Source organism: Falco cherrug, chromosome 5, assembly GCF_023634085.1.
Source record: "Falco cherrug isolate bFalChe1 chromosome 5, bFalChe1.pri, whole genome shotgun sequence".
In the NCBI taxonomy this organism is placed as follows: Eukaryota; Metazoa; Chordata; class Aves; order Falconiformes; family Falconidae; genus Falco; species Falco cherrug.
Window position 1 is genome coordinate 31,295,011 of NC_073701.1, and position 22,425 is coordinate 31,317,435.

A 22,425-nucleotide genomic window follows, 5' to 3' on the forward strand; every position below is an offset into this window, starting at 1 on the left:
TTTGAATTCTGAGCAGACTTGTATTCCTGTGACACTGTTGGGAGTCCCTTGCTCAGGGTTTTAGTTTATCTGCAGAAGGCCAGGCACCCAGAATTAAGGTGTTCCAAAGCCAAAGTTCACAGTAAATGCAGCCCTCTAGGTTGTATAGTAACCTATCTGTAAATGCTCCAAGGGTTGAATTTGTATAAATTATGATGCAGTAGAATAATGCGACTATTCTTCCTCTCAGACCTTTAATTAAATATCACAAAGTATTGCCTAAATAAACACCACTTTGATATTTTGCTTTATCCTTAGCATATAATGAATGCCTGACAGTCTGATTTAGTATCCCCTATTCACAGCTTGAACTGAATAGACTTACTAGTTTCCTTTCTGCTTTTCAGTAGTGCTTGTCACTATAAATTTGAATGTTTTACAAACATTAATGTATTTATTTTTAAAACATACCTGTGAAGTGATATTTTTGTACTGTCTGCAAAGAGCATTTTTCAGTTTTGGACATTCAATGTAAAATATTTAAGTGTTTTCTTCCCAAAATGTTTATGCATTTAAAGCAGATTTCTCAATTATTTCATTTGTACCAATGAATGTTTAGTATTTCTCCAACTCAGATCCAGAATCTCTAATTCAGGGATTCCAGAAAAAGAGAAGAATTAAGTTATTATTAATCAGTAGAAAATCTGGTTTAAGGTACTTGTTTAGCACCAGAGGAGGACTGTACAATAGGCAAGTGCAATTTTCTAAAGCAGTATTCAATTACCTTATTTATAAAGTCACCTCCTTTCCTGTAGGTCCCAATCTCATTCTTCCTTTTTTTATTTTTCTTAAATATGTATAAATAAAGAAAAGTTCCTGCAGAAAACTGCCTCCTATGAAAGTACTGAGAGCACAAAACAAAGCCTACATAAAGCCTTTAATGACCAGTGCCATAACTGTTCACAAGACTGTAAAGAAGTTGCACGATGGGGCACACAAATGATTGTGTAAGAATGGGCAAACCACATGCATACCAATTCAATGAGATAAAAGATTTTTAGAAATCCAGTTATATGGAGAGAAATTAATGAGCCACAGAATACCATGTTGTTCCCAAGCATCTACCATATAGCTTGCTCAATGGGACTAGAATCAATTAATATCCACATAGGGCAGAATTAGGCCAACACAATTCCCAAATTCATTTTTCTTGTAAAACTATCAAGAGAGGGAAGGCAAGAAGTTTCTCACTTTTGTGCACTCCTGAGCATAACACAGTTCAAAATAGTTTTGCCAATTACTCTTTTTGGAGTACAACAAGTTGCTTTTGGATGCCATTTATATTACAAAAATAAAATGAAAATGAAGAAAAAGAATCTCAGTTACAATAGTGACCAAATGCTCTAAATTTTTGAATAGTTGTATTGTCTTTCAGAAAATTCAAGACCAATTTTGTCCTGATCTCGCTACCACTAACTTTGAAGAATCATGTTTTATACAAGTGAAATACTTAGGTTAGAAGCCTAGCTTAACTAGTTACCTTTTTTGGTTGTTTTTTTTAATCCATATTTCTTTTTTGTAGGATTTCTTTTAATGCTTAAAAATGTTTGAAGGAAAGCAGTTGGAAATTATTAACTTTTTCTATAGGGACTTTTTTTTAAGAGAAGTCTTTGAGATAACATTATATATGCAAACTATTACATTTTATGTTTTGACTCATAAATCATTTCTTTCCTATGCCTAATAAAAAATTGATCCTTGAGTGTCAAAAACCGGTAATATTCTGAATGTAACTGTTGTGAAAACTGATGATTACTGAAATGTAAAAAATTTACAACTAATACTTAAAAGAAAGAACACACATCTATAATAGCATAGAATATGCAGATCTACATGTGCAGATTGGTAACTAAAAAACAGTAAAACTATCACCCAATAATGCATCAGAAGTAAATACCCAAAATCAAAACCCTCCTCCTTTTTCATGCCAAAATAAAGACTGAATTATAAAGTTCTCGTACAGTCTATGTGCCTTCTGAGACTATCACATTCTTTCCAATTCAGGATGCAGAAAATTAATTTGCTACCCAGCCAATCTGTTCTACAACCACACAAGTACACTACTGTTTTCCCATGTAATTTACAGAGCCAAATTTCAGATGCTCAGCTCTCTGGGACAATGGTCATCTTCTAATCAAAGCACTACTCTGTTGCGTGAAAGCTGACAGTATAACTATGCCGTAAGAGTTTAAAATATACAATTATTAAAAAATACTACTTTTTTTTTTTTCAGGTGGAATGGGTTTTGGGTGTTTTCTTTCCATATTCTCTATAAACAATTTACAGCAAAAGCTCTCTTGAAAAACCTGAAAGTCTTTCATTCAATTTACCATACTAATAGATTAAAAAGGTATTGTTTGGGGAATATATAACATAAGCTTAACTTTCATCTTCCAGACAACAGGCATTCAGCAAGTTTTGTGTTAAATTTTCTCATATGAGTTTCTTATATTCCTTGATCTACATTTATTCCCTCCAGATATCAAGCACACTTACAATATGTACAGCCAAAGAGTAAGAAATATTACAACAGGTCTGCATTACTCTTTAAAAGTACTGCTTCAAACCATCTGCAAAGGCAAGTTTTTCTACATTAAAGCCTGCAAAGCTTTTCTGATTTTCAGGTGTTATCAGAATTAATTTGCTGAACCTCCATTCCACAAGATGCATAAAAATGGGGTAAAGTCTACCAACATGTTGGTTATTATGCAGTAAGTCATGAAATGCAAATACTGAGAAGGTATCTCACAATGTTTTGTCTAAGCATACAACAAAAATGGAGAGGAAAATCTCTATCTGTTAACTGCACCTTAGTTCATTTCTGCTGCATATTCAGAAGCATACAATTGTTTAAGGCATTATTTTCATTCTGTGCAAAAAAATCTTGGTGACTTGCAAATTGCAATTCCTGAGTCAAATTCAACATGCTGTGATGCTGTAAGAAGATTTACAAATTTTAACCATCTCACCCATTAATAAACATAAAGATCAACTTGAGTATCTAGGCTGAAGCACAGCCACACTTGGGCTTAGCTATTTTATTCAGAACTTCAGTACATGAAACACAGATATCTAAATCTCAAGTAGCTTGTAAGTACCACAGTGGCTGAAAGCTCAAAATTATTTATTTATTGTTAAAAAGAAGAGTTACAATTTAACCCAACCAAGCATAGAATTAAAAATAATTATTCATCTCAAGAAATGTGTTTAACAGGCAAAAAATGGAGAAGCGGTTCTGAAATACTTCTAGTCACCAGCAGTAAAGCTGACTATAAATGCCTGTCTGCTTAAGAACTATTTTAATATTCTTGGCAAATCTTTGCAATTATTATTAATAGATGTATGAACCTTTGAGGTTGCTCAATTCCAGACCAATATTTCTTAAACCAAAAGATTTATGGCTCCACACTGTAACACAGTTGATGAAAGTAACTTGTATCACATCTAATAATATGCAAACCATCTAGACAGAACCAGGCTGAAAGCTACTTAATGGTGCACACAGGAAGCCTAACACCTGACCACTTTGCAGTGCATACTGTTCAGGAATTCAGGATATGGCAACTGGCACTGAAAAACCCCAATGACAGCTTGAAATCCTGGACACATCTACACTGTCCTCAAATTTTGGCTAGACACAATCCCAACAGGTTACAGTATTTCTTTCAGGTCTCCCTGGTTTCTTTCTGATTTTCTGTGTCATAGGGATAACAAACTTTAAGGTAAGAGAAAGAAAAAGGCATGTGAAAAGTGTTTTGAGGGGAAAACCCTCAGTCCCTTTCACTGCTTAGGCTTACAATGAGAATTCCAAGGCCAGGAAAGAACTCGTAGAGAAAGCTTTCTGCAACAGTAATGTTTAAAAGCCATCTGTTAAGTGGTCTAGCACACCTTTTATGTCAGTAAATGAATGTCAACAGATGTGCTTTTTTAACTGAGAGATTTCCTAAACCCCGGGTTACTACACTATACTGACCAGAAATATCAAAAGGTGCCAGTAGAATTATGAAACCCAGGAGAGTCTAATCTAACAGCAACCAAAAAAAATCACCTACCTACAATTTCCTTTTCCAGGAGATGTACCATAAAACGGGCTCACTCTGCATCCTCTACACAGAACATATTTTCTTAAAATTTTCAAATAAAAATGCCTCTGTCCTTACTAATTCTGAGGGTTAAGGGGGTTAGCACATGCACATACAACACTTACACATTACTCCCCCCTGCTCTTCTGTGGATGAGGGAAAACCAAAATTCCTTAGTGCTTCTGTTGTTGTCCAGTGGCACTGCAAAAGTATTATTGTTATTGGTAGTAACAGGCCACGGCCCTTGAAGGGTTAACTTTACCTTATAGCTAAGGTTGCAAGACTCTAGTCTTGGCCTATTAGGCTTATTGTGAGCTTGTTAATGAGCTTGCTATGAGCTCCAAAATGAAGCTTGGTGGGAGGTTTCTCTTCTTACAATGTAGAGTTTAAGTCTGGGATAATAGCAAAGGTCCCAAAAATACGAACACCAGACTATAAACAATTTGCTGATGGTCCATTACTAGTCACTGAAGAAGTTTAAACTTTTGAGAGCTTGGAAAAGCCTGCTTTATGGATAACAAAACAAGAAGGAGCTAGGCATGAAAAATCCAGATGAACAACAGAGTAAGGCACCTGGTGTGGCTTCAAAAATAACATTCTCAGGTATTCCGTACTAGTCCAGGGGGCAATATGACAAAGACTAAGAACAGTCTAGAAATACAAAACTTAGAAAAAAAGCAACATTTTGAATGCGGGTGGTACAATCATCACAGGAATCATCACCACAGGACCACTGTGGGACTGCCACAGCTCTTGCTGACCCTGCCTTCTTGAAGGACTCTTTCTCTCCCTGCCTGCTCCAATAGCCCCAGCTTTCACTCTCTTCCACCTGCCTAATTCTTCAAGGATCTTTTGACCTGTCAGCTAATCATCCAGGACTACATAGACCTTTTGGCTAGTTCTTCTCCAAAGGCAGTTCAAAAGCATGTATGCACGTTGCCTTAATTCTGTTGATAAACTTAGGAAAGAAAATAAGAAACAAAGTGCTACATTTGCCCTTTTATCTAGGGGCATGTTTATAGTAAGCTGTCATTCTTAGCAATTTGTTTACTTAAGTCAAATCATTAGCTAAAAATGTTAAAAATGTAAAATGTAAACATGCAGGCAATCCAGGTTTCACAGCCAATTTCTGTGAAAGAAAATGACCTCGAATAGGATGCATAGTCCCACTTATAGGAGCAGTCTGTAATTGCTACAGGGTAAAAGACCATCATCATGGCAACATCTGGTAGAAGACCTTGAGGAAGGTGTGCATCCATGAGACCTGTGTATATATTGCAGGGAGCAAGTCTAGAATTAGTAAGTCTATAGAGAAAATCCCGAAGTATTTTGGTACTGTACTGGAGCAGAAATAGAAACCTATGAGGAAACAGTAAGAAACAATCACCAGACAGTTGGTTTTTGCAATCAAGGGATGCCATCTAGGAAAGCAAGACCACTGGTAAGAGCACTGGTTTGGGTGCACCTGCCTAAAAATAAAAAACAATCCTCTTCTCTTAGGAAGCAAATCCAGGGGACTACCAAAAAGGGCTACTAAGAAAAGTTACAGATGTAAAGCAGAAAAAATATCAAAGATCAACATGTCTGCCTTGCCTTTTAGGTATCTGGAAATCAAAATGGAAATACACAAAAGGTAGATGCAAGTACTTGCAATTTTGAATCAACATAAAGGCAAGGCACAGGCAAGGAAGAATAAAGGCCGAAGTGTAAAAAATCAGTTAGCAAGGAACGCAAGTGGCAACACAGAAATGCTTCATACTAAAAGTAAGAAAGAAAGAAATATTCTTTCCCTTAATGGGAAAGAACAAGCAACATAATCTATAGAAGACTGAAATACTCAATTCCTTTTATCTACTGCCTTCATAAAAATGGTGATATCACAAACTGATATGTATTAGAGCCTGAGGGTAAGTTAAATTTAGTGTATCCTTAGAGAGCTAGATGAACAATCCATGAATTATCAGAGATCATTTCTGCAAACTGATTATCTTGGAAGTTAAAGAATACCAGAGGGCTGTAATGGGGAAACCAGAAAATATATCTTTAAAAAGGGCCAAAAAGGATGACCTGGGGAATCTGTGTATCAGTGAAATGTATATTCCTACATAAGTATTAGAAAAAAATATTAAAAAGACAATTTATAAACATCTAGAAGATATAAAAGCTGTAAAACAAGCTAACATGAATTTGCCATGAACATGCTTCTGTCAAAACAATGTAATTTCCTCCTCTAACTGAACAGCTTGCCTAATGGTCGCAGCAATAGATATATAAACTCTCAACTGTAGTAAAGCTTATAAAAATGTTTTGGTGCTATCCCATGCTACATTTCCATTAGCAACCTCTGGAAACTTAATTATATCAGGGCAATGTGGTCCAAAACTCCAACTTTGTGTCCATACTAACATTTTATTATCAAGGTGGAAAACAAATGGTCATAATTTAATTGATAGCTTAGAAAACAGAATAAAAAATACCCATATGGAATTTGTAAAGGGCAAGTTAAGTCAAAAGCACTTTGTAAGCCAAAAATTAGAAGTCAGAATCATCTTGCTAATTGGAGATACTGTTTAAAAATCAACAATAAAAGAAAGTGCAAAATGATGTTAAAATTCAAATGGAGAAATACAAAAGGGGAAAAGAACCGATAGGCAGTAATACAGTGGGAACAGATCTGGTGATAATAACTATTGCAAACTAAATGTGTACCAACCCTGTGACACTATAGGGGAAAAAAAAGAATTTTCAAACTGCATCAGCCTAATAAGATATTAACTGTTCTTATAAAATTTGTCTTGTTGTTATAGTTAGAAGATAGACTACTTAAGGACCAAATTTTCACAAATTTCACATTCTTACACACCTAGAAAGTGTATACCAAGCATGGTAAACAACACACATTTTTCTTGAGAAATCTATTTACTTGCCTGTAGCATCCCTGTTAGTTCTTATATCTATGTACATTACATGTAAATAATAAATTACTGTTTTGAAAATTTGTCCTTGGATGTCCGTAAGAAAATCCTTTGGAATAAAATGTTATCTACATTTTCCTCAGCCATAACTGTTTCAATATAATATCTGATCATTTAGTATTTGAATATACTACTTCAATATCTACACTTTCAGTTTCTTAATGCGTACTTCAGGTTCCCACTCTCACGTTCCCTATCATGTTTTAAGGGTTGTAGTAAATAAGAACAGGAAGCAGTCCTTAAGTGTTCAAATAAACAACTGTTGACAGCAAAATCAAAACTTGAAATTAATATTCCAGATAATAATTGGCATAACAGAAGTTTACTGTAATAGATTTTTCTCAAACCAAGGTGTATCAATCCTGTCAGTCTTACCATTAATTACTGGGGTATAAACAACAATTCCAACTAAGTTAGGATCAGATACAGTTGTGTCCAGAATAAGGCCACCAATACTGAAAAACAAAGTACAGTATTTGAAATAAGGCAAGCATGTACATTAATAAGTATTTTAAAACTTTTTTAGCCATCTGTCTTAGACCACCTCAAGCCACAATTTTCTTCTCAATTCACCTTTCCCCCTCACCCCATTACCTTGTTCTCAGCTACAGACTAACATAGTTATCTATATCCTGAAATTTACTTGCTGTATAAAAAGATGATAGAATTTCAGCCAATCACTCCACTTTTAAGATTCATAACTCACTGGATTAAATAATCTCTTAGATCAGTGTATAATCTTGATTGGAAACTGGAGGAGATGAATAGCTCACCGTTTCCTTCATTTGATAACAGCACATTTCTGCTCAGTCGTTGCCACAGGCTACTGCTGGCTCCATTCCCACCTGTGACTTAACTTTGTAACTTCTTATTTTGGGAAGATCAAAGTTTATTCACACTCTACATTCTAGAGTCTTCTTAAATGTTTATTTTAAGCACAATCAGGTGTTAAATAAGATTCATAGAGGCACAGGATGACTATTAAGTTGAAGTAGGACAAATAGACTTACCTGCTTATAACCATGGCAGTTATAACAGGCTCCCATCCTGAATGGAGAACAGTTCTGGTAGCTGGGTGTTTGGCAGCTATGACAATCCCCATCGGAGTCAGAGCCAAAAAAAAGGCACCAACCAAAGGAGATACATAGTAATATGTCTCTGAAATAATAATATAGGGGGGAAAAAAACCACAACAAAAACCTGGTTTAATTTCAAGACATTCGTATACATTTTACCTAATTTATAACTCTAAAATAAATTATAATCTACATCATGCAACTGAGGAATTTTAATAGTCTTTGTCACTACTGCACCTAAAGTTTCAACCACTGCGTTAAACAATAGGGTTAACATCTACCATCTGTGATCACTGCCTCCCATCTTCTCAAGGACAGAACTATCTGTAGAAAGAACAAAATGTGAAGAGGATTTTTGTATGATGCTTTATTATAAAAATTCAATAAGGATGCGGAACATAAAACATTATTTTGTAACATATCTACAAAAATAAAACCCTTAATATATTGAAAATGTGTTTATACACAAATTCATAGCATGTGTACTCCCCCTTCTTTCCAAAGCACAGATAATATGGTAATCTTCCCAAAAATAGCATATGTAAAATGATGCAAGCACAATGTGTCATAACGAGACACTTATACCAGTAGCTCAGTTGTTTTATAACCAGTCTGAGTCCAAAAATTCAGAGCCGCAATTCTGCTCCTTGCACTTGTCCATCAGAATTGCATCGTATTTCATAGGAACACAACTGGAAACACCAGTGTGTTCCAAACTCGTCACAAAGCTGAGCTTATAAGGCAAACAGCTGCTTCCAAAGAAACAGTATTTTTTCAGATTACTTGGTTTTATAATCCCATCCACACAGAAGCTATTACAGTGATCCAAGACTTCCTAATTCAACTGTAAGGTAAATAATGGAAAATTTATCCTAATGGCAAATGTGTATATGTATATCAACTATGTAAACATTCCACTTCTACATATATTTAGTTTTATGAGAAATGTGGTCATGTATTTAATGTTAAATACATTTTGTCTAAACTTTCAGAATTTGGACAACTCGATGCAAAACATATTTTAAATTAACAGGTTGAACTAGTTAATGTAGAACACACAAACACTTTACTAAAAAAGAATATTTAGTATATTAAAAAGTATTCTCACCCATGTATTATGGCTTATTACAAAGGCTGCAAATTCAAGCAATTACTGCTTTGATGTTATCTTGGTGAAGCTAAAATTGCTCCTGGAAGAATTGCTGTAGAGTTTTTAGAAGTTACTATCCTTCAGCATTGACTAATAACAACCTCTGCAGCAGAGCCAGCAGAAAAGATAGTAAGATAGCTTTCACTGGGTAAGCTAAAAGTAGAAAGCTATTAGAATAAGAATGAGACAAAGGCCAAAAAAGAAGTCATTTTTTTCCTTTCCTTATCTAACAGTATATTATCTTCTTCTTCCTTTCTGGTGCTTTTCCCTCCTTTCTCCTCTTTCTGTGAACTGAGAGGTGGGCCTAGTGTAAAGAGTTCTTACTCAAAAGAGTACACACAATACACGATTCCTTTATTTGATAATCACAGTTTTGTTTTAGGAAACTTAATAAAAAAAGACAAAAACATGCTGATGCAAAGTTCTTGAACTACTTTCTGCCCAGGTAAGTGTACCCTTCCCTCCTCTTGCAATGAAGATCCCAAGTGTGCACTAAAATTGGTCACATAGAAAGGCATCATGCACTCTACATGTATTTACTTAAATTTTTTATCTTCTCTCTTCCCCCCCCCCGCTGTTTTTCTTTTTTTTTTTTTCCTCAATTGCAAGACATAAATCATACTGTATCCCTGCTACTTTTTCTTTCTCCCTCTCTGTCCATTCTTCTCATATGCAAGGTAGGGGCATTAGCATGTACCAGATGCCAAATAACTGATTTAAAGGTCAGAATGAGAAAATAGCTTTGATGTAATATATTTAGTAAAATATAAAAGGGCACAAAGTAAGTTCCAAGTCTCTGCCACATTTTTTGAGAGGTTGCCAATTTTATTAAAAGGTAAAGTCTGCTGGTCAGCAAAGTTCCTCTGTTGCAAACAAACGCTGAACCTCAAAATACAGATGCAATTGTGAACATTACCCAAATTAATCACTAAATTTTAAAATTCTTTCACTTGTACATCAACAATTAGCCCACTGTACTTTTTATTACAGGACTTCTACCAATATAGGAAAGGAAATTACGGTTCAAAAAAGTATGCATTTTACAATAATTTCTTTAATTCCACTAACAACTTGTTAGAATGTGTTAATAAAAAAAAAGGAGAGTATTTACCTGCCTGCACCAGTCTCCAAGCTTAGAGAGCTAGTCCAAGAATTATGAACAACACTAAAAATAAGTAAAGTATAATTCCTTTCTTCGGGGTGGGGGTTGGAACATGTAGATAAAACTGAAATCACTCCAGGAAACGAACAACTAACACTAACGAAGAATTATTTAATTGGTAACTTCTAAATAACTAATAACTATGCAAAATATAAAATATACATACACATGTCGTCCTGCCACAGAAATGTTTTGTAAGAAGTATTAAAGAAAGGAAAAAATAATATGAGAAGACAGTCTCGCTATTGTATAATGATTCATGACTTATAACTAAAATAAATATAATTTGTATCAGCAGTGCAACAGGGCCATTTCAGAAGTCAGCAAATAGCCAGAAGCAAGAGTAGCTTTACAAATCTTAGAAACATGATTAACCCATGGCTGATTCTCAACCCTTTCACTAGCTGAATTCAACATGCTTTAAGTTAGTTAACACAGCTCCAGGAAAAAAGGAAATGTGCACCCATAAAATTACACAAACTGTTATTTTTATAGCAAAGCAAAACTTAGATGAACTTTCAAGAGAGTGAATATGTGTTTGATAGCAATAAAACCAAAGTGCATAGTGAATAAAAGACAATGGCATGAAGCAAAATGCAACCAGTGGTTTGGGGTTGGTTTTTTTTAACACATTAAGGTAGGACTTTCAAGAGTATTCAGCAATGGATTAGCCTTGTTCCTCTGAGTCAACAGCAAGTGAGAGGAGTTAAATTTTTTGGCCTTCTTGTTCAACATTTTAGTACGTATAAATGTCTTCATTTCACTGTGAAGAAAAGTACAGCGAAAACATACAAAATATGTTTTCTACCTGAGTCCTTTAAATGGAGTTGGACAGAAAACAAATTATAAAAGATAATCCATCATTGCAATACTGTCATAAGCTTCTTGAAAAGAACAAAACCCAAGAGTGGCTCTGAGGAGTGGGGGACCTCCAAGGCCAGGACACAGACAGAGCTTAGTTTCTTTTTTAAAAAAACCTTCCACTATGCTAATACACTATCATTTTATTGAGGTTCTCTGTTCTAAAGTGCTAGAGAGAATGGTAAATAAACAAATAAATAGGGCACCAACCATCCCCATGCTGCTAAGCAAAGGAGGAAATCAAGCATATTGTTTACAAGTTTTAGACCAGAAAACTGAAATTCACCCTGCCCAGTTTTTTTTTAAGGTAAGGATGATGTAAAAATTAATGCAAGGCAGTTGCTCCCTATCAGAACTTCAAATTCTGCTGCCTATTAAGTTGAATGAAAAAAATAGAACTATGGGAGCAATTACTAATTCGGAATTACATTACAGAATCTGTCATGAGTGAACAATGGTAGACTCTGGTTACCTACAGGACCAGCGAAACTACTCAACTCCAACTTAACTCTTGGGAACAGAGTGTAGGACTTTTTTTTCTTTCTTTTCTTTTTCTGTGGGAGATTCTACTTGTAGAACACCATACTATAAGAATTTAAAAGGACATTAACTTTGAAATGCATCTTTTAAGGAAGAGTGGGCCATCTTCCTCTTCATATTTAATTCACAGAAGAAGAAAATGTATTGTGCAATAGCTGGAGAATGGGAAAAGGGAATAAATTACTCCTCTTTTAGGGCTCACTTCACCCCGTTTTTGATAGATTTATAGCAGGTAGCTTACACAGTAAAAGGACTCTCGCTCAGCCTGGCTCTGCTATAGAATTTGTACCGTCCCACAGTAGAAGATGAACTCCTAAAAGCACTCAGCTCTTCAATGAACTTCTGACTGTCACTTTAAATCAAAAAAGGAAGGATGGAAGAGGAAAGAGACAAAGTTCTCAACTGAGTCCTTACTGATCTTCCTTTAGTAAAGTAAACCCTTTAGTAAGCAATTATAAAAATTAATATAGTTCAGAGAACTCAGATGCTTAGTGTTTTACTCCTTGTGCAGGGTTATCTCCTGTGACAGACTGTTCAGTGCAGTGCCACTACAAACAATGCAGCCTCTAGTAGGAAGTAAGGGTAAATTGGAAATAGGCTACTTCAAAGCAACCGATAGGAACCTGATAATAATAATATGAAGCACACAATTTGTCTTCACAGCCTGGATCCAACACGCACAGAGAGAGAAATGCATATATTTAATGCGTGTATTTAATGCATATATTTAAGACACATTCTGTGAGAAACAAAGGAAAGCTTTAGACGAAGACTTCAGATCATTACCGACAAATGACAAGCAGCACAGACGGTCGGACTGAATATTCTGGGGCTTCCTACCCCGCGGCGCAACCCGCGCTGCTCGGGGCGCAGCGGCCGGGTCCAGCGGCAGTCCTGGGGAGCCCTCTAGTGCTGCCCCCGCTGCGGAACCACGGTGCGCGGGTACCGCTCGTTTTTTAGGGAGTTGTTAAGACAGAAAGAACTGATAACCTTTCACGATGTACATCCCTATGTTTGATAGCTTTGCCGTTATTTTTAAAGCACTCGGATGAACTTTTGAGAAATTATATATGCAACGGTGTCCACGTGAGATGTTGCATTTGGCCCTAGCCTAGGTAAAAATGCTCCAGTCTTTTTTGGTTTCTTCCTCCCTGTCTCTTCTGGGTATGGCATGAAGCATCGTATCAAATCAGAGGCTGGGCACAGGTGTACAGCTCTGTTACAGACGAGCGTAAAGCTTGTACGTAGATCATTTCCCTACTTCCAGTTTTGTTATTTGAAAACAACTCCTCCCATGCAGAGAGCAGCCAGAAACTTAACTTTTGTTTCAGTACATTTGAGTAGCTAGGCTAAAAAAACCATAGGGGAAAATAGTTAATTCAGAATACAGTTCAGAGGCAAGTCCCACCTGCTTCATTACTAGCCCATAAACTGTGAGGTTCTTTACAACATCCCCCTTGTGCCTGTTATTCTGGCACTGAGAAAGCAGGGAAACAACAAAAATAACGTAAGAACCTCTGTGGTGGGTGAGGACAAATGCCTCATCTAGTCCATTATCCTGTGTCTGACTGTGGTCAGCAGTTCAGGCTTATGGAAAGAAGAAAAGAAAATAACAAGTTTAAGAGTGATGCTTTTTTCAGAGTGCTCTGCCAGCTTCTGCTGCCATTTGCCTTGGGGATTTCATCACTCAAGTTTCTGTCTGCATCCATCTATTCAATACTTCTCAATGGATCCTTCTCTCATTAATTTATCCAAATAGTTTTCTAAAATCACTTTGGTCCTCTTAATATATCACAGCAGTAAGTCCACATCCCAATCACGTATTGTGTAATAAAGTTTCTTTAACTTTTTTTAACCTGTCACCTATTCATTTTCTGAATGCCTCTTCCCTGCCATTCACAACTTAGCGTATCTCTCCTGAGCTGAAGCTACTCCATACTTTTATTCCTTAATACTCTTTCATAGTTCAAATACATGCACCTTGGATACCACACATTTCCAAGGGCTTTCTGGTATGTCCTTACTTTAGAAAGACTCTCTGTTTCCTACAAGAAAGTAATACAAAAACATTGGGGAAAAAATAAAGAGCAGAAGCAGCCATTTTAGTGGTAACTAGATAATCACATGTCACCAAAAGAGATATATTTTTAGAAGACCGTACAGAAAGAAAATTGGGAGTAACCCTTCGAAGTGTACTTGAGCACATTAAACTTCTCCTCTACACATACATGTGTGGGATCTGCTTTTCAACTACAGTTGCTGACCAAAGTGTGAATGGCCATGACATCTGTAAAAGCAGCAAAGGACCAGTTCAAACTGGCCCCACTTCTTTTCTTATTCCTCTGAGACACATTAGGTTATCTGTAACTAGAGGTGTAAATTTCTGGAAATGTGTGTCAAAGGAAGAAAGAAGTCCAAGTTTTTTTCCCCATCTTCTGAGAGTTGAATGTGGTTTTGTTCATTTTTTTATTTAAAAAAAACCAAACAAGCATCTTTTATGAGAAACTGAAATATTAGGAGTAATTAGGTACTCCTTAAAAAAACATTATTTGTAATTTATATAAAGCGTAGGAAGGCAGTACTAGATATAGCCACAAAATAATACATGTTCTTTATTTACAAATGAGCAGTGTTGCTACTATTAAAATCCAGCTACTACTTAAATACCAGCACATGTAACTAGGTTTTGCCTGTGGCCACAATTTAAAAAAAAATAAAAATGGGAAGGAGTAGAGGAAGCTGTTTAAAAACCTCAGTCATATGGGTTCAGCTTAGGCAATTATACAGAGACCAATGCAATGCAAATTTGACTGACGTCATGTCAACATTTTCTAAATATGAAAAATCAAAGCCAAAAAAGCATAAGAAAACAGTGTTTGCAGGGAAAAGTTTAGGAAACAAATGAAAAAATCACTGGCATATTCATTACAATGTAGTCTACAAAGCAAAATTTTAAAAACTAAAATGAAGTTTGACCCACAGGGCATAAGTATCTAAGAAACTTAATTTAAAATACTCACTAGTTAAGATTTAAAACCTGAAGTCTAGCATTAATTATTTTAAATCAGATACAGTCCTGACCAGAATAAATTTTAATCATAACCCTAGCCCCAGCTCTAATCTCAGTGTTAACCCAAATTTTACAACCTCTTCCAACTCCACACCTGTCCAGATAACTAGAATATGCCAATAACCCTAACTAATTCTCTCCTGGTTAACTCCTTTCTATCTAGGGGGTATACCAACTTCCCTGGCACATCACTGAGTTGCACAAACCCTAATTTTGAACTAATTTCAAACATGTCAGTTGTTGGAACCTGAAATCTATTTTCAGCAGAATAGCTCAATGTTCCAGTCTAGTAAGATCTTTGGGCATAGCAATAAATCTAGATAAACAGTCTCTAATGAGCTAAACTCTAATTATTATCCCAGCCCCAGAATTAGCTAGAGACACCAAATTTCATGAGAGTAGAGGCCTCCTCTCTGTTTTTCTCATTAGGAAAAAAGAAAGAAGAGAGGTTGAAAAAATCTCTATCCATTTTCTTTTCACTGTAAGTCTATAAACTTCCCTAAAATAAGTATTTAAAGGAAGTATTTGAGAAATAAGTTTATTAGAATATAATACAAAGTACTTAAATATAGTTATGAAATTATCAATACAATTCAAGTTTTAACAAAAATAAAGAAAATATTAAAAATGGCTATATTGCCCACTGATACATTTAAGCTGACATCATGTCAACATTTTCTAGATATGAAAAATCAAATACTGAAAATATGAAACCATCAGTTGAAAACAAAGAAACAAAATGGCAAGTCACACCAAGGTCATTTGAGTCTTACTAGATACATTTTCTGACTGATATAATACTTACACATGGGCAGCTCTAATTTTTACATAAAAAGGCTTGAACAATGAGCATAGACATAAAGAACATATGTGGTGATAACACTTCTGGTAAAACGATTATGGACAAGACAAAATTTAGCCTGTGGTATCCTATACTATAATTGTCTCCAATCATGTCTTTTAAAATACAATATACTTTAAATAGTTTCTATGGAAGGAATCGGTTGCAGCAGTAATTTAACTTTAAATCTTGTTCTGAACATTCTTCTCCTCCTGTGAGAAAATGTTTTCACACTTTTTGTGTATTCATGGGGGAGATGAAGAAACAGGAGAAAACAAGACACATTTTTTAGTTTCTCATACTCATTTTCCAAGTTTGTATCTCCTTTGTGACAATCAAGCATTTCATTACATCAGCTACTATCTGAGCATGCTCCTAATAATAATTATAGGAATATTCATTTTTAGCAGACATTGTGATGATGAACCTTCTACAGTGGTCTGCTCCTTTAAGAATGTAGGATTTAGGCAGTACAGGTCCTAGAATTCTGAAAGACAGTTTCAAAGGGACTATAGAAACATGTAAATAACTGGCAGAAGAACTGCAGACTGGGGCTGGGAGTCGGGGGGGAGGTCATTTGTAAGAAAATTAGTTTGGAGCTCTTTATGTGCGATTCACCTGTTCATAGCTATTAGTGGGAAAGCAAGTAAACAGTAAAACACAATCATCAAGAAACAGACAATTCATGCATGCAGTAGGATTAGATCATTGCCCTCTGTAGTCAGTGGTCAACTAAGGCCTCTCCTTTGCTGCTTAGCTATTCACAGTGGTTATAGATTTTTACATCTTGTATGGCAGAACTGCTGTTCTGAAGAAAGCTACAGCTAAATCAGTGGATTTGTTTCAAATACAGTCACCAAATTTGTAAGACAAAAACCAACCAAACAAACAAACAAAAAAAACCCAAAAAACAAACCAGAAGAAAGCAGGGTCATTCCAGCCGGAGACGCTGGAAGCAGTTAATTCATTTACTGAAAAGCAGAAGGAAACACTGGTAAAATCAAGCACAGGCACAGGGAGCAGGAGGGAGACATGGAAGTGTCACTGTGAGGGAAAGGAGATAGGAAAGAGCTGAGGAAACTGGTATTGGAAGCTGAAGTAGGAGAAACGAAGAAACAAGAAGGTATTGCAATGGGAGCTAGAAAGCACTTGGAAGGAATCATAAGGAAACTCACAATAGTCTTTGTGTAACACATTAAAAAGTCAGAGCAATCACAAAGCACAAATATATCCAAAATTAGGCTTCACTTCTTTGAATACATACTTGACAACTTGCTATTGTTACTCGAATTACTTAAATTATTTTTATTTTGGTTTCTGGACATTGCTGCAGCTCAAGATAATTTGAATGGTCTGTAAAGCCACACCCTAACAAAAGTTTTGCTCAAAGCAAAACTCCTTTCCCAGCAGCTTATCAAGATAGCCAGTCCAACTCCTTCCCCCTCAGAGCCAGGTGAGAACAATTCAAAAGGGCTTTGTGAAGCAAATATTTGATTTAGGGGTGGGCATTCAAGAAAACTTGGATCAAGAGAGCTTCCCTCCCCCGCAAGACAGCAGGGTAAATACAGCAACTACAATTTCTAATTCACATGTAGATTGACTGTGATACTGTGAGAGTCTTTCAGGTATTAGTAGATTGTGCCAAGACTGTGGTTAGTGACTTCTATCATCTTAAAACAAAACAAAAAAGATCATGGCATAATGCTGCAACCCAAGACTTATCATTCAATGGTATAAATGTTGACCAAAGAGTCAAAAGTTTTCTGAATCTCTCCCTCCCTGCCTTCTCCCCACCCTCCTAACCCAGAAGAGGTTCCTAGGGAGACACACACACTGAGAAACGTACTTACCAAGGCAAGTATAAAGACCCTGACTTATCCATGCTAGTATAGCAAGAGTGATAAGATCTCCAAAACTTGCTGCTATAGGAGTGGCAACATTGTCAGGATTAATACCAGTCTTCTTTGATCCAACAATAACACCAACCATTATTATTCCTAGATTCAACAAAGAAGACAGTACAGTAATCGTATCTACTGTTGTAACTCCACAGAAAATCCCAAGATAATGGCAATTTCAAACTTAATAAACAAGAAGGCAGTGCTTTTGTCCCAGGATGCTTGTTCTTCCCACCTGACTGATGTCTGTATTTTTAAGTTTTAGCAATTTTTAAAAATGGGGTTATATATTAAAAGAAACACAGTAAGCATACACAAAAAAAAAAAAAAAATCAAGAACCATCCGTACAATTAACTGTTTTGCTTATGATTAGAATTATAACTATTGAAATTGTAAATCGCCATTTCCTGAAGAAAAAAATATGCAGTGTGTTATTTCTACACCCTATTAATTTTCACTGATCAAAATTTAAATGACACTAGGCTGAAAACAACATAAGATTAAATACTTCAGCATCTGATATTGTACAAGGTTTTCAGTCATGGACTTAGCACCGAACATCAAGAAGCTACATCATAAATTAAAACAAAGATAACATGTAAAAATTTTACTTGCTACACAGTTAAAAAATTTTAATTAGGGGTGTTGGTTTCTATTTTTTTTCCTATAAACAGCAACGCTATTTAAGAGGTATTTCCTGCAGAATGTTAGTGGCTACTAAAAATAAAATTCATGTTGTTATTAACAGTTGCCTTTGGCATAACTTGAGTAATTTCCCTCTCATCATATAATATACGTAAGAGTTTCAACTGGGTATGCTATCTTTTATGTTATTTTAAAGAATTTTTGAGAAATTGGTATATAATTTTCATGTATTTTACCAATATTATGTATTTTAGGCTGCATTAAAAGTTCACTTTCAGAAAAACTGCCTAAAGAGTTACACTTCCTGAAGTTCTCAAAAAAAAGGACTGAAATGATCCTGTAGCATCACAACATTTCAAAAGCACCTCTTTCACATGTAGGAGAATGAAGCTTAGAAAGTAATTTCCTATGTTGGCCCATCACCAGATAACAAAAAATGTTTCTCTTCATGTCCAAATTATACATGAGAGGTGGAAAAAATGTACTCATGTTCCTCAGTTCTCTTGCTGCTCTAAATTCTGCACATGATTAAACTCAATGGCTTTGTAGTCACTAGAAAAAGTGTGTGTTCTTAATTCCATGCAAAACTTTAATAATTTTGAAATTCTCACATTAGGCATATTAAATGAGTAAAATAAGGAAGTTAAAATATTTTACCTGACTTACCATTATTAAGACTACTGGCTATGTATTTTCATTAAGAATATGTCGCAAGTAGAGGTACTTTTTTCACCCCCTCATGTCTATTAAGTACCATCTTTTATGGTTAAATGTTTCCTGTCAGTTGGGAGGAGAAGATTAAATTCATCATGCCATATGGCTCCAGACAGACACTGGCACTGTTCATAGCAGGGGACTTGAACTTGGCCCAAACCCTTCACTTAAACCAATTTGTTCACTTAAGATACAAAACAGAGCGCAAACTAGCATATAAGCAGCATGGACAGCCAGGAACTTCAGCTGAACTAACATCTGGGTTCACCTGGGTTTAAATACAACTAAGTTCTACCTGTTTAGTACTAACAATATATTTTGTACATTAATGAATTTAGAAAGCAGGGAAAAAAGTTCTCCATCATATCAGGTAAAACCTAAAAAAACCCCCATACTTTTTGTTTTAGGTATGCTCAGGAGGTCATGCAAATCAAAACCTTTTCAAAGAATATGACAGGAGAGGAACGTAATATGCAGGCCTATATGGAAATTCCAAAAGGGCATCCTACCCTCAGCTGTGTTTCAGATCTATTATACCTTACTGGATTTAAATTTTTAAAGACTACCAACATAATATACATTCAGCATTCACAGAAAACTAAATAAATGTAAAAAGTAAGAGATATGCTCCTTTTACCTTGTAAAAGGGAAGCTATGAAGGCAGTTGCTACGCTGCTAGAACACAGAAGGACTGAATGATCAAAGCGGTATTTGCCCTCTGGAATCCAGCCCAATATAACTGCAGCCACTGCTGCCAGAAATCCAACTACTGTTGCCTGAACCTGGAAAAGAATAAGAAGGTGAACGATTCTTAACATAGTTGATAGACTTCGGAGGACTACAGCATCATTTTCTGTTATTCTTTTCTCTATCTACATTTATTTGCAAGGTGTAAAGGAATCATGCTCATCCATTTCATAGTGATGATGATAACCTTGGATGATCAAGAAGAAAAATCTTACATCAGCAGCAAAGGCTTTACCAGCATTTCAGAGACTCAAGAATAACAGAAGTAAAACCAGAGAAAAGAGCTGAGGATTTACCAGAAACCAATGCCTAAAGAGGCTCCTAAGCCACTTAAAACAGTGAAGTCATAGCATAACATTTCACCTATTTTTTGAGCATGTTGTATTATAACGCATGAACATGGAAAAGTTCTTAAACTTAAGAAATAGTTGCTTTGGAGAACAAGCACTCCTTTCCTCAAATATCCCAACTATTTAAAATATCGTTTATTATCCAAAAGCTCTGTCACATACTTCTTCTAAACACTGAATCCAATGCAAATACAGTACTGAAAACATTTGAGAGGTCAAATTTAAAAGGTTTTGCCAAATCTGAATTTTTTCTCTGATTATCCTCTGATCCTCTCTCAGAAATATTAAGAAGGAAATACCGTTGCTACAGTGACAAAGAATACTTTACCTCTTCTTCTGATAAATATAAGCTCATATTGTCTTAGAGAAGAACTAAACTCTTAAAAAAAAAAGTCATGTAAATGTATGTTAAATATGAGCCAGTGTAGCAGAACTAGTTTCTCATTAACATTGCCTACCTCCATACTTACCAATGTTTGTGATAGACTTTTTCAATAACTTTGCTCACTTAGAAGTGTTAATCAAATAAACCCAACATATTTACCTGTTTTAAGGCCAAATTGCCGATTATCAGGTTCCATTTCTCAATAGGAGAATCCATTTTTCCAATATTTACCTGTCAAAATTACAAAATAACTCAGATATTTGGGTTCAAAATTGTATTACTTGAAAACACACTAACTAACAAGGCAGAAACCCACAAATAATTCAACTCATACAAAAAAAGATACATTTTGAAAGCAAGTTAAAACTAAGCTACACTTTTTCAAGTCAATCATTTTTGTTGATTTAAAAATATACTTAGAGTATCTATCCAAAAGTAGATAAATTTGATGCAGTTTTACATAGTAACTTGTTTAACCTCACATTACCGTGCAAGATATACTAGCTACCTTACATTCCAGGGATGTCCAAGCACCACCAGTGATTAGATCCATGGCTGGAAGGAAAACTTAACCAGTGTTTAGTCACTTTAGACTGAACTTGTTTCTATGGTCCTTAAATTCTGAGCTAATAGGACACTGAGTAGATGTGTGTGCGAACACACACACACTCATGCAAGTGTGGTAATTAACTGCAATGAAACTACCTGCATGGAGAAATTGCAAGTGCTTATGGAAAATCAGAAACCACATCTAACACTGTTTAGTATTCTAACTTTTCATTTATACGCTACAGGTAGAGACTTGTGATGCTGTAAATGATCTAAGTCCAGTCCTAAGGCAGCAGCTGGAAAGGCAGCAAATAAATTATTCTAAGAAATGAACAAGTGCATACATATTCTTCTATAATTTCCTACATTTACTTTTTTTTTTTTGTAGTTAGAGGACAAGATCTGAAGAGCAGTAGATACCACTGTAGTATGACTATGTTTAAAATAATCTTCTTTTTAAGATAACTGAACAATTTTTTACATGTCAAGCATTAATTTTAGTGTTTTTTTCCCATAGAATACTGATTTATAAAACAACATACTTCTCAAAACACAGGAAGTCTTAATGCCTATGTTTTTCATCTTTTGATAATTTCTTTCCAGTTGGTTTCACTTCAATTTCTTTTCCATTTTGTTCCATTTTGTGATAGATGTGACTTGCGAGGAACAATGTATTAAAAGAAATGCTAACTTAAAAACTTAGAAATATAATAAGACACTTTATCTCAATCTACACCTTAAACATTTTACAGTGTTCAAAGTACAGTCCAAACTCTGCAAATACATGCATTAAGTTTCAATATTACAGCAGTATTTAAGGAAGTGCAGATAATAATCTCCTTTGCATCCTGTTTAAATATACACGCTAAACGAACGAAATGGCAGGCTATGGAGAGTTTTGCTCTTTTTCTCCTTTGAAGAAGGAGATACTTGTTAAAAAACAATCTTGGAAAATGCTCAATCCAGCCTAAAAATGAGCTGCTGCCAAATAGCATAGTTCGCTCCTCTACTATCAGCTACGCATTCATGTTTTCTTTCTTGAACCAGATCTACCAACTCCATGAGTGAGTTCATGGCAACACAAATTTGCTTGCTGGTTTCATGGAAATTTTTTTTCAGGGAGCAAATCTTCTACAAAATTATCTGATCCAGCACATGCAACTGTGTAACTGTGCACAAATGCTCTTAAAGAGTTTGAAAGGGAGAAAAAGAGCAGGGTCACTCTTTCAGCTGCAAATTTCCATAAAGTAAGATGAAGTTTATCGTGATACTGTGGAATAGGTGGACATAAATAAAAGGTTTGTAAAGTCATATTGCTAATGCCTAACTATGATAACACA

At 35.4% G+C, this 22,425-nt stretch overlaps 1 protein-coding gene across 1 annotated transcript in view; it reads right to left on the bottom strand.

Moving 5' to 3' along the window:
* Nucleotides 1–22,425, bottom strand: part of SLC41A2 (solute carrier family 41 member 2) — a 58,279-nt gene that overhangs the window by 19,555 nt on the left and 16,299 nt on the right. The window contains exons 4-8 of the mRNA XM_055711131.1: nucleotides 20,696–20,767; nucleotides 19,692–19,836; nucleotides 17,647–17,793; nucleotides 8,107–8,254; nucleotides 7,472–7,551 (exon numbers count right to left, since the gene is read on the bottom strand). Of these exons, the coding sequence (XP_055567106.1) occupies nucleotides 7,472–7,551; nucleotides 8,107–8,254; nucleotides 17,647–17,793; nucleotides 19,692–19,836; nucleotides 20,696–20,767 (592 nt within the window). The remainder of the gene's footprint in view (nucleotides 1–7,471; nucleotides 7,552–8,106; nucleotides 8,255–17,646; nucleotides 17,794–19,691; nucleotides 19,837–20,695; nucleotides 20,768–22,425) is intronic.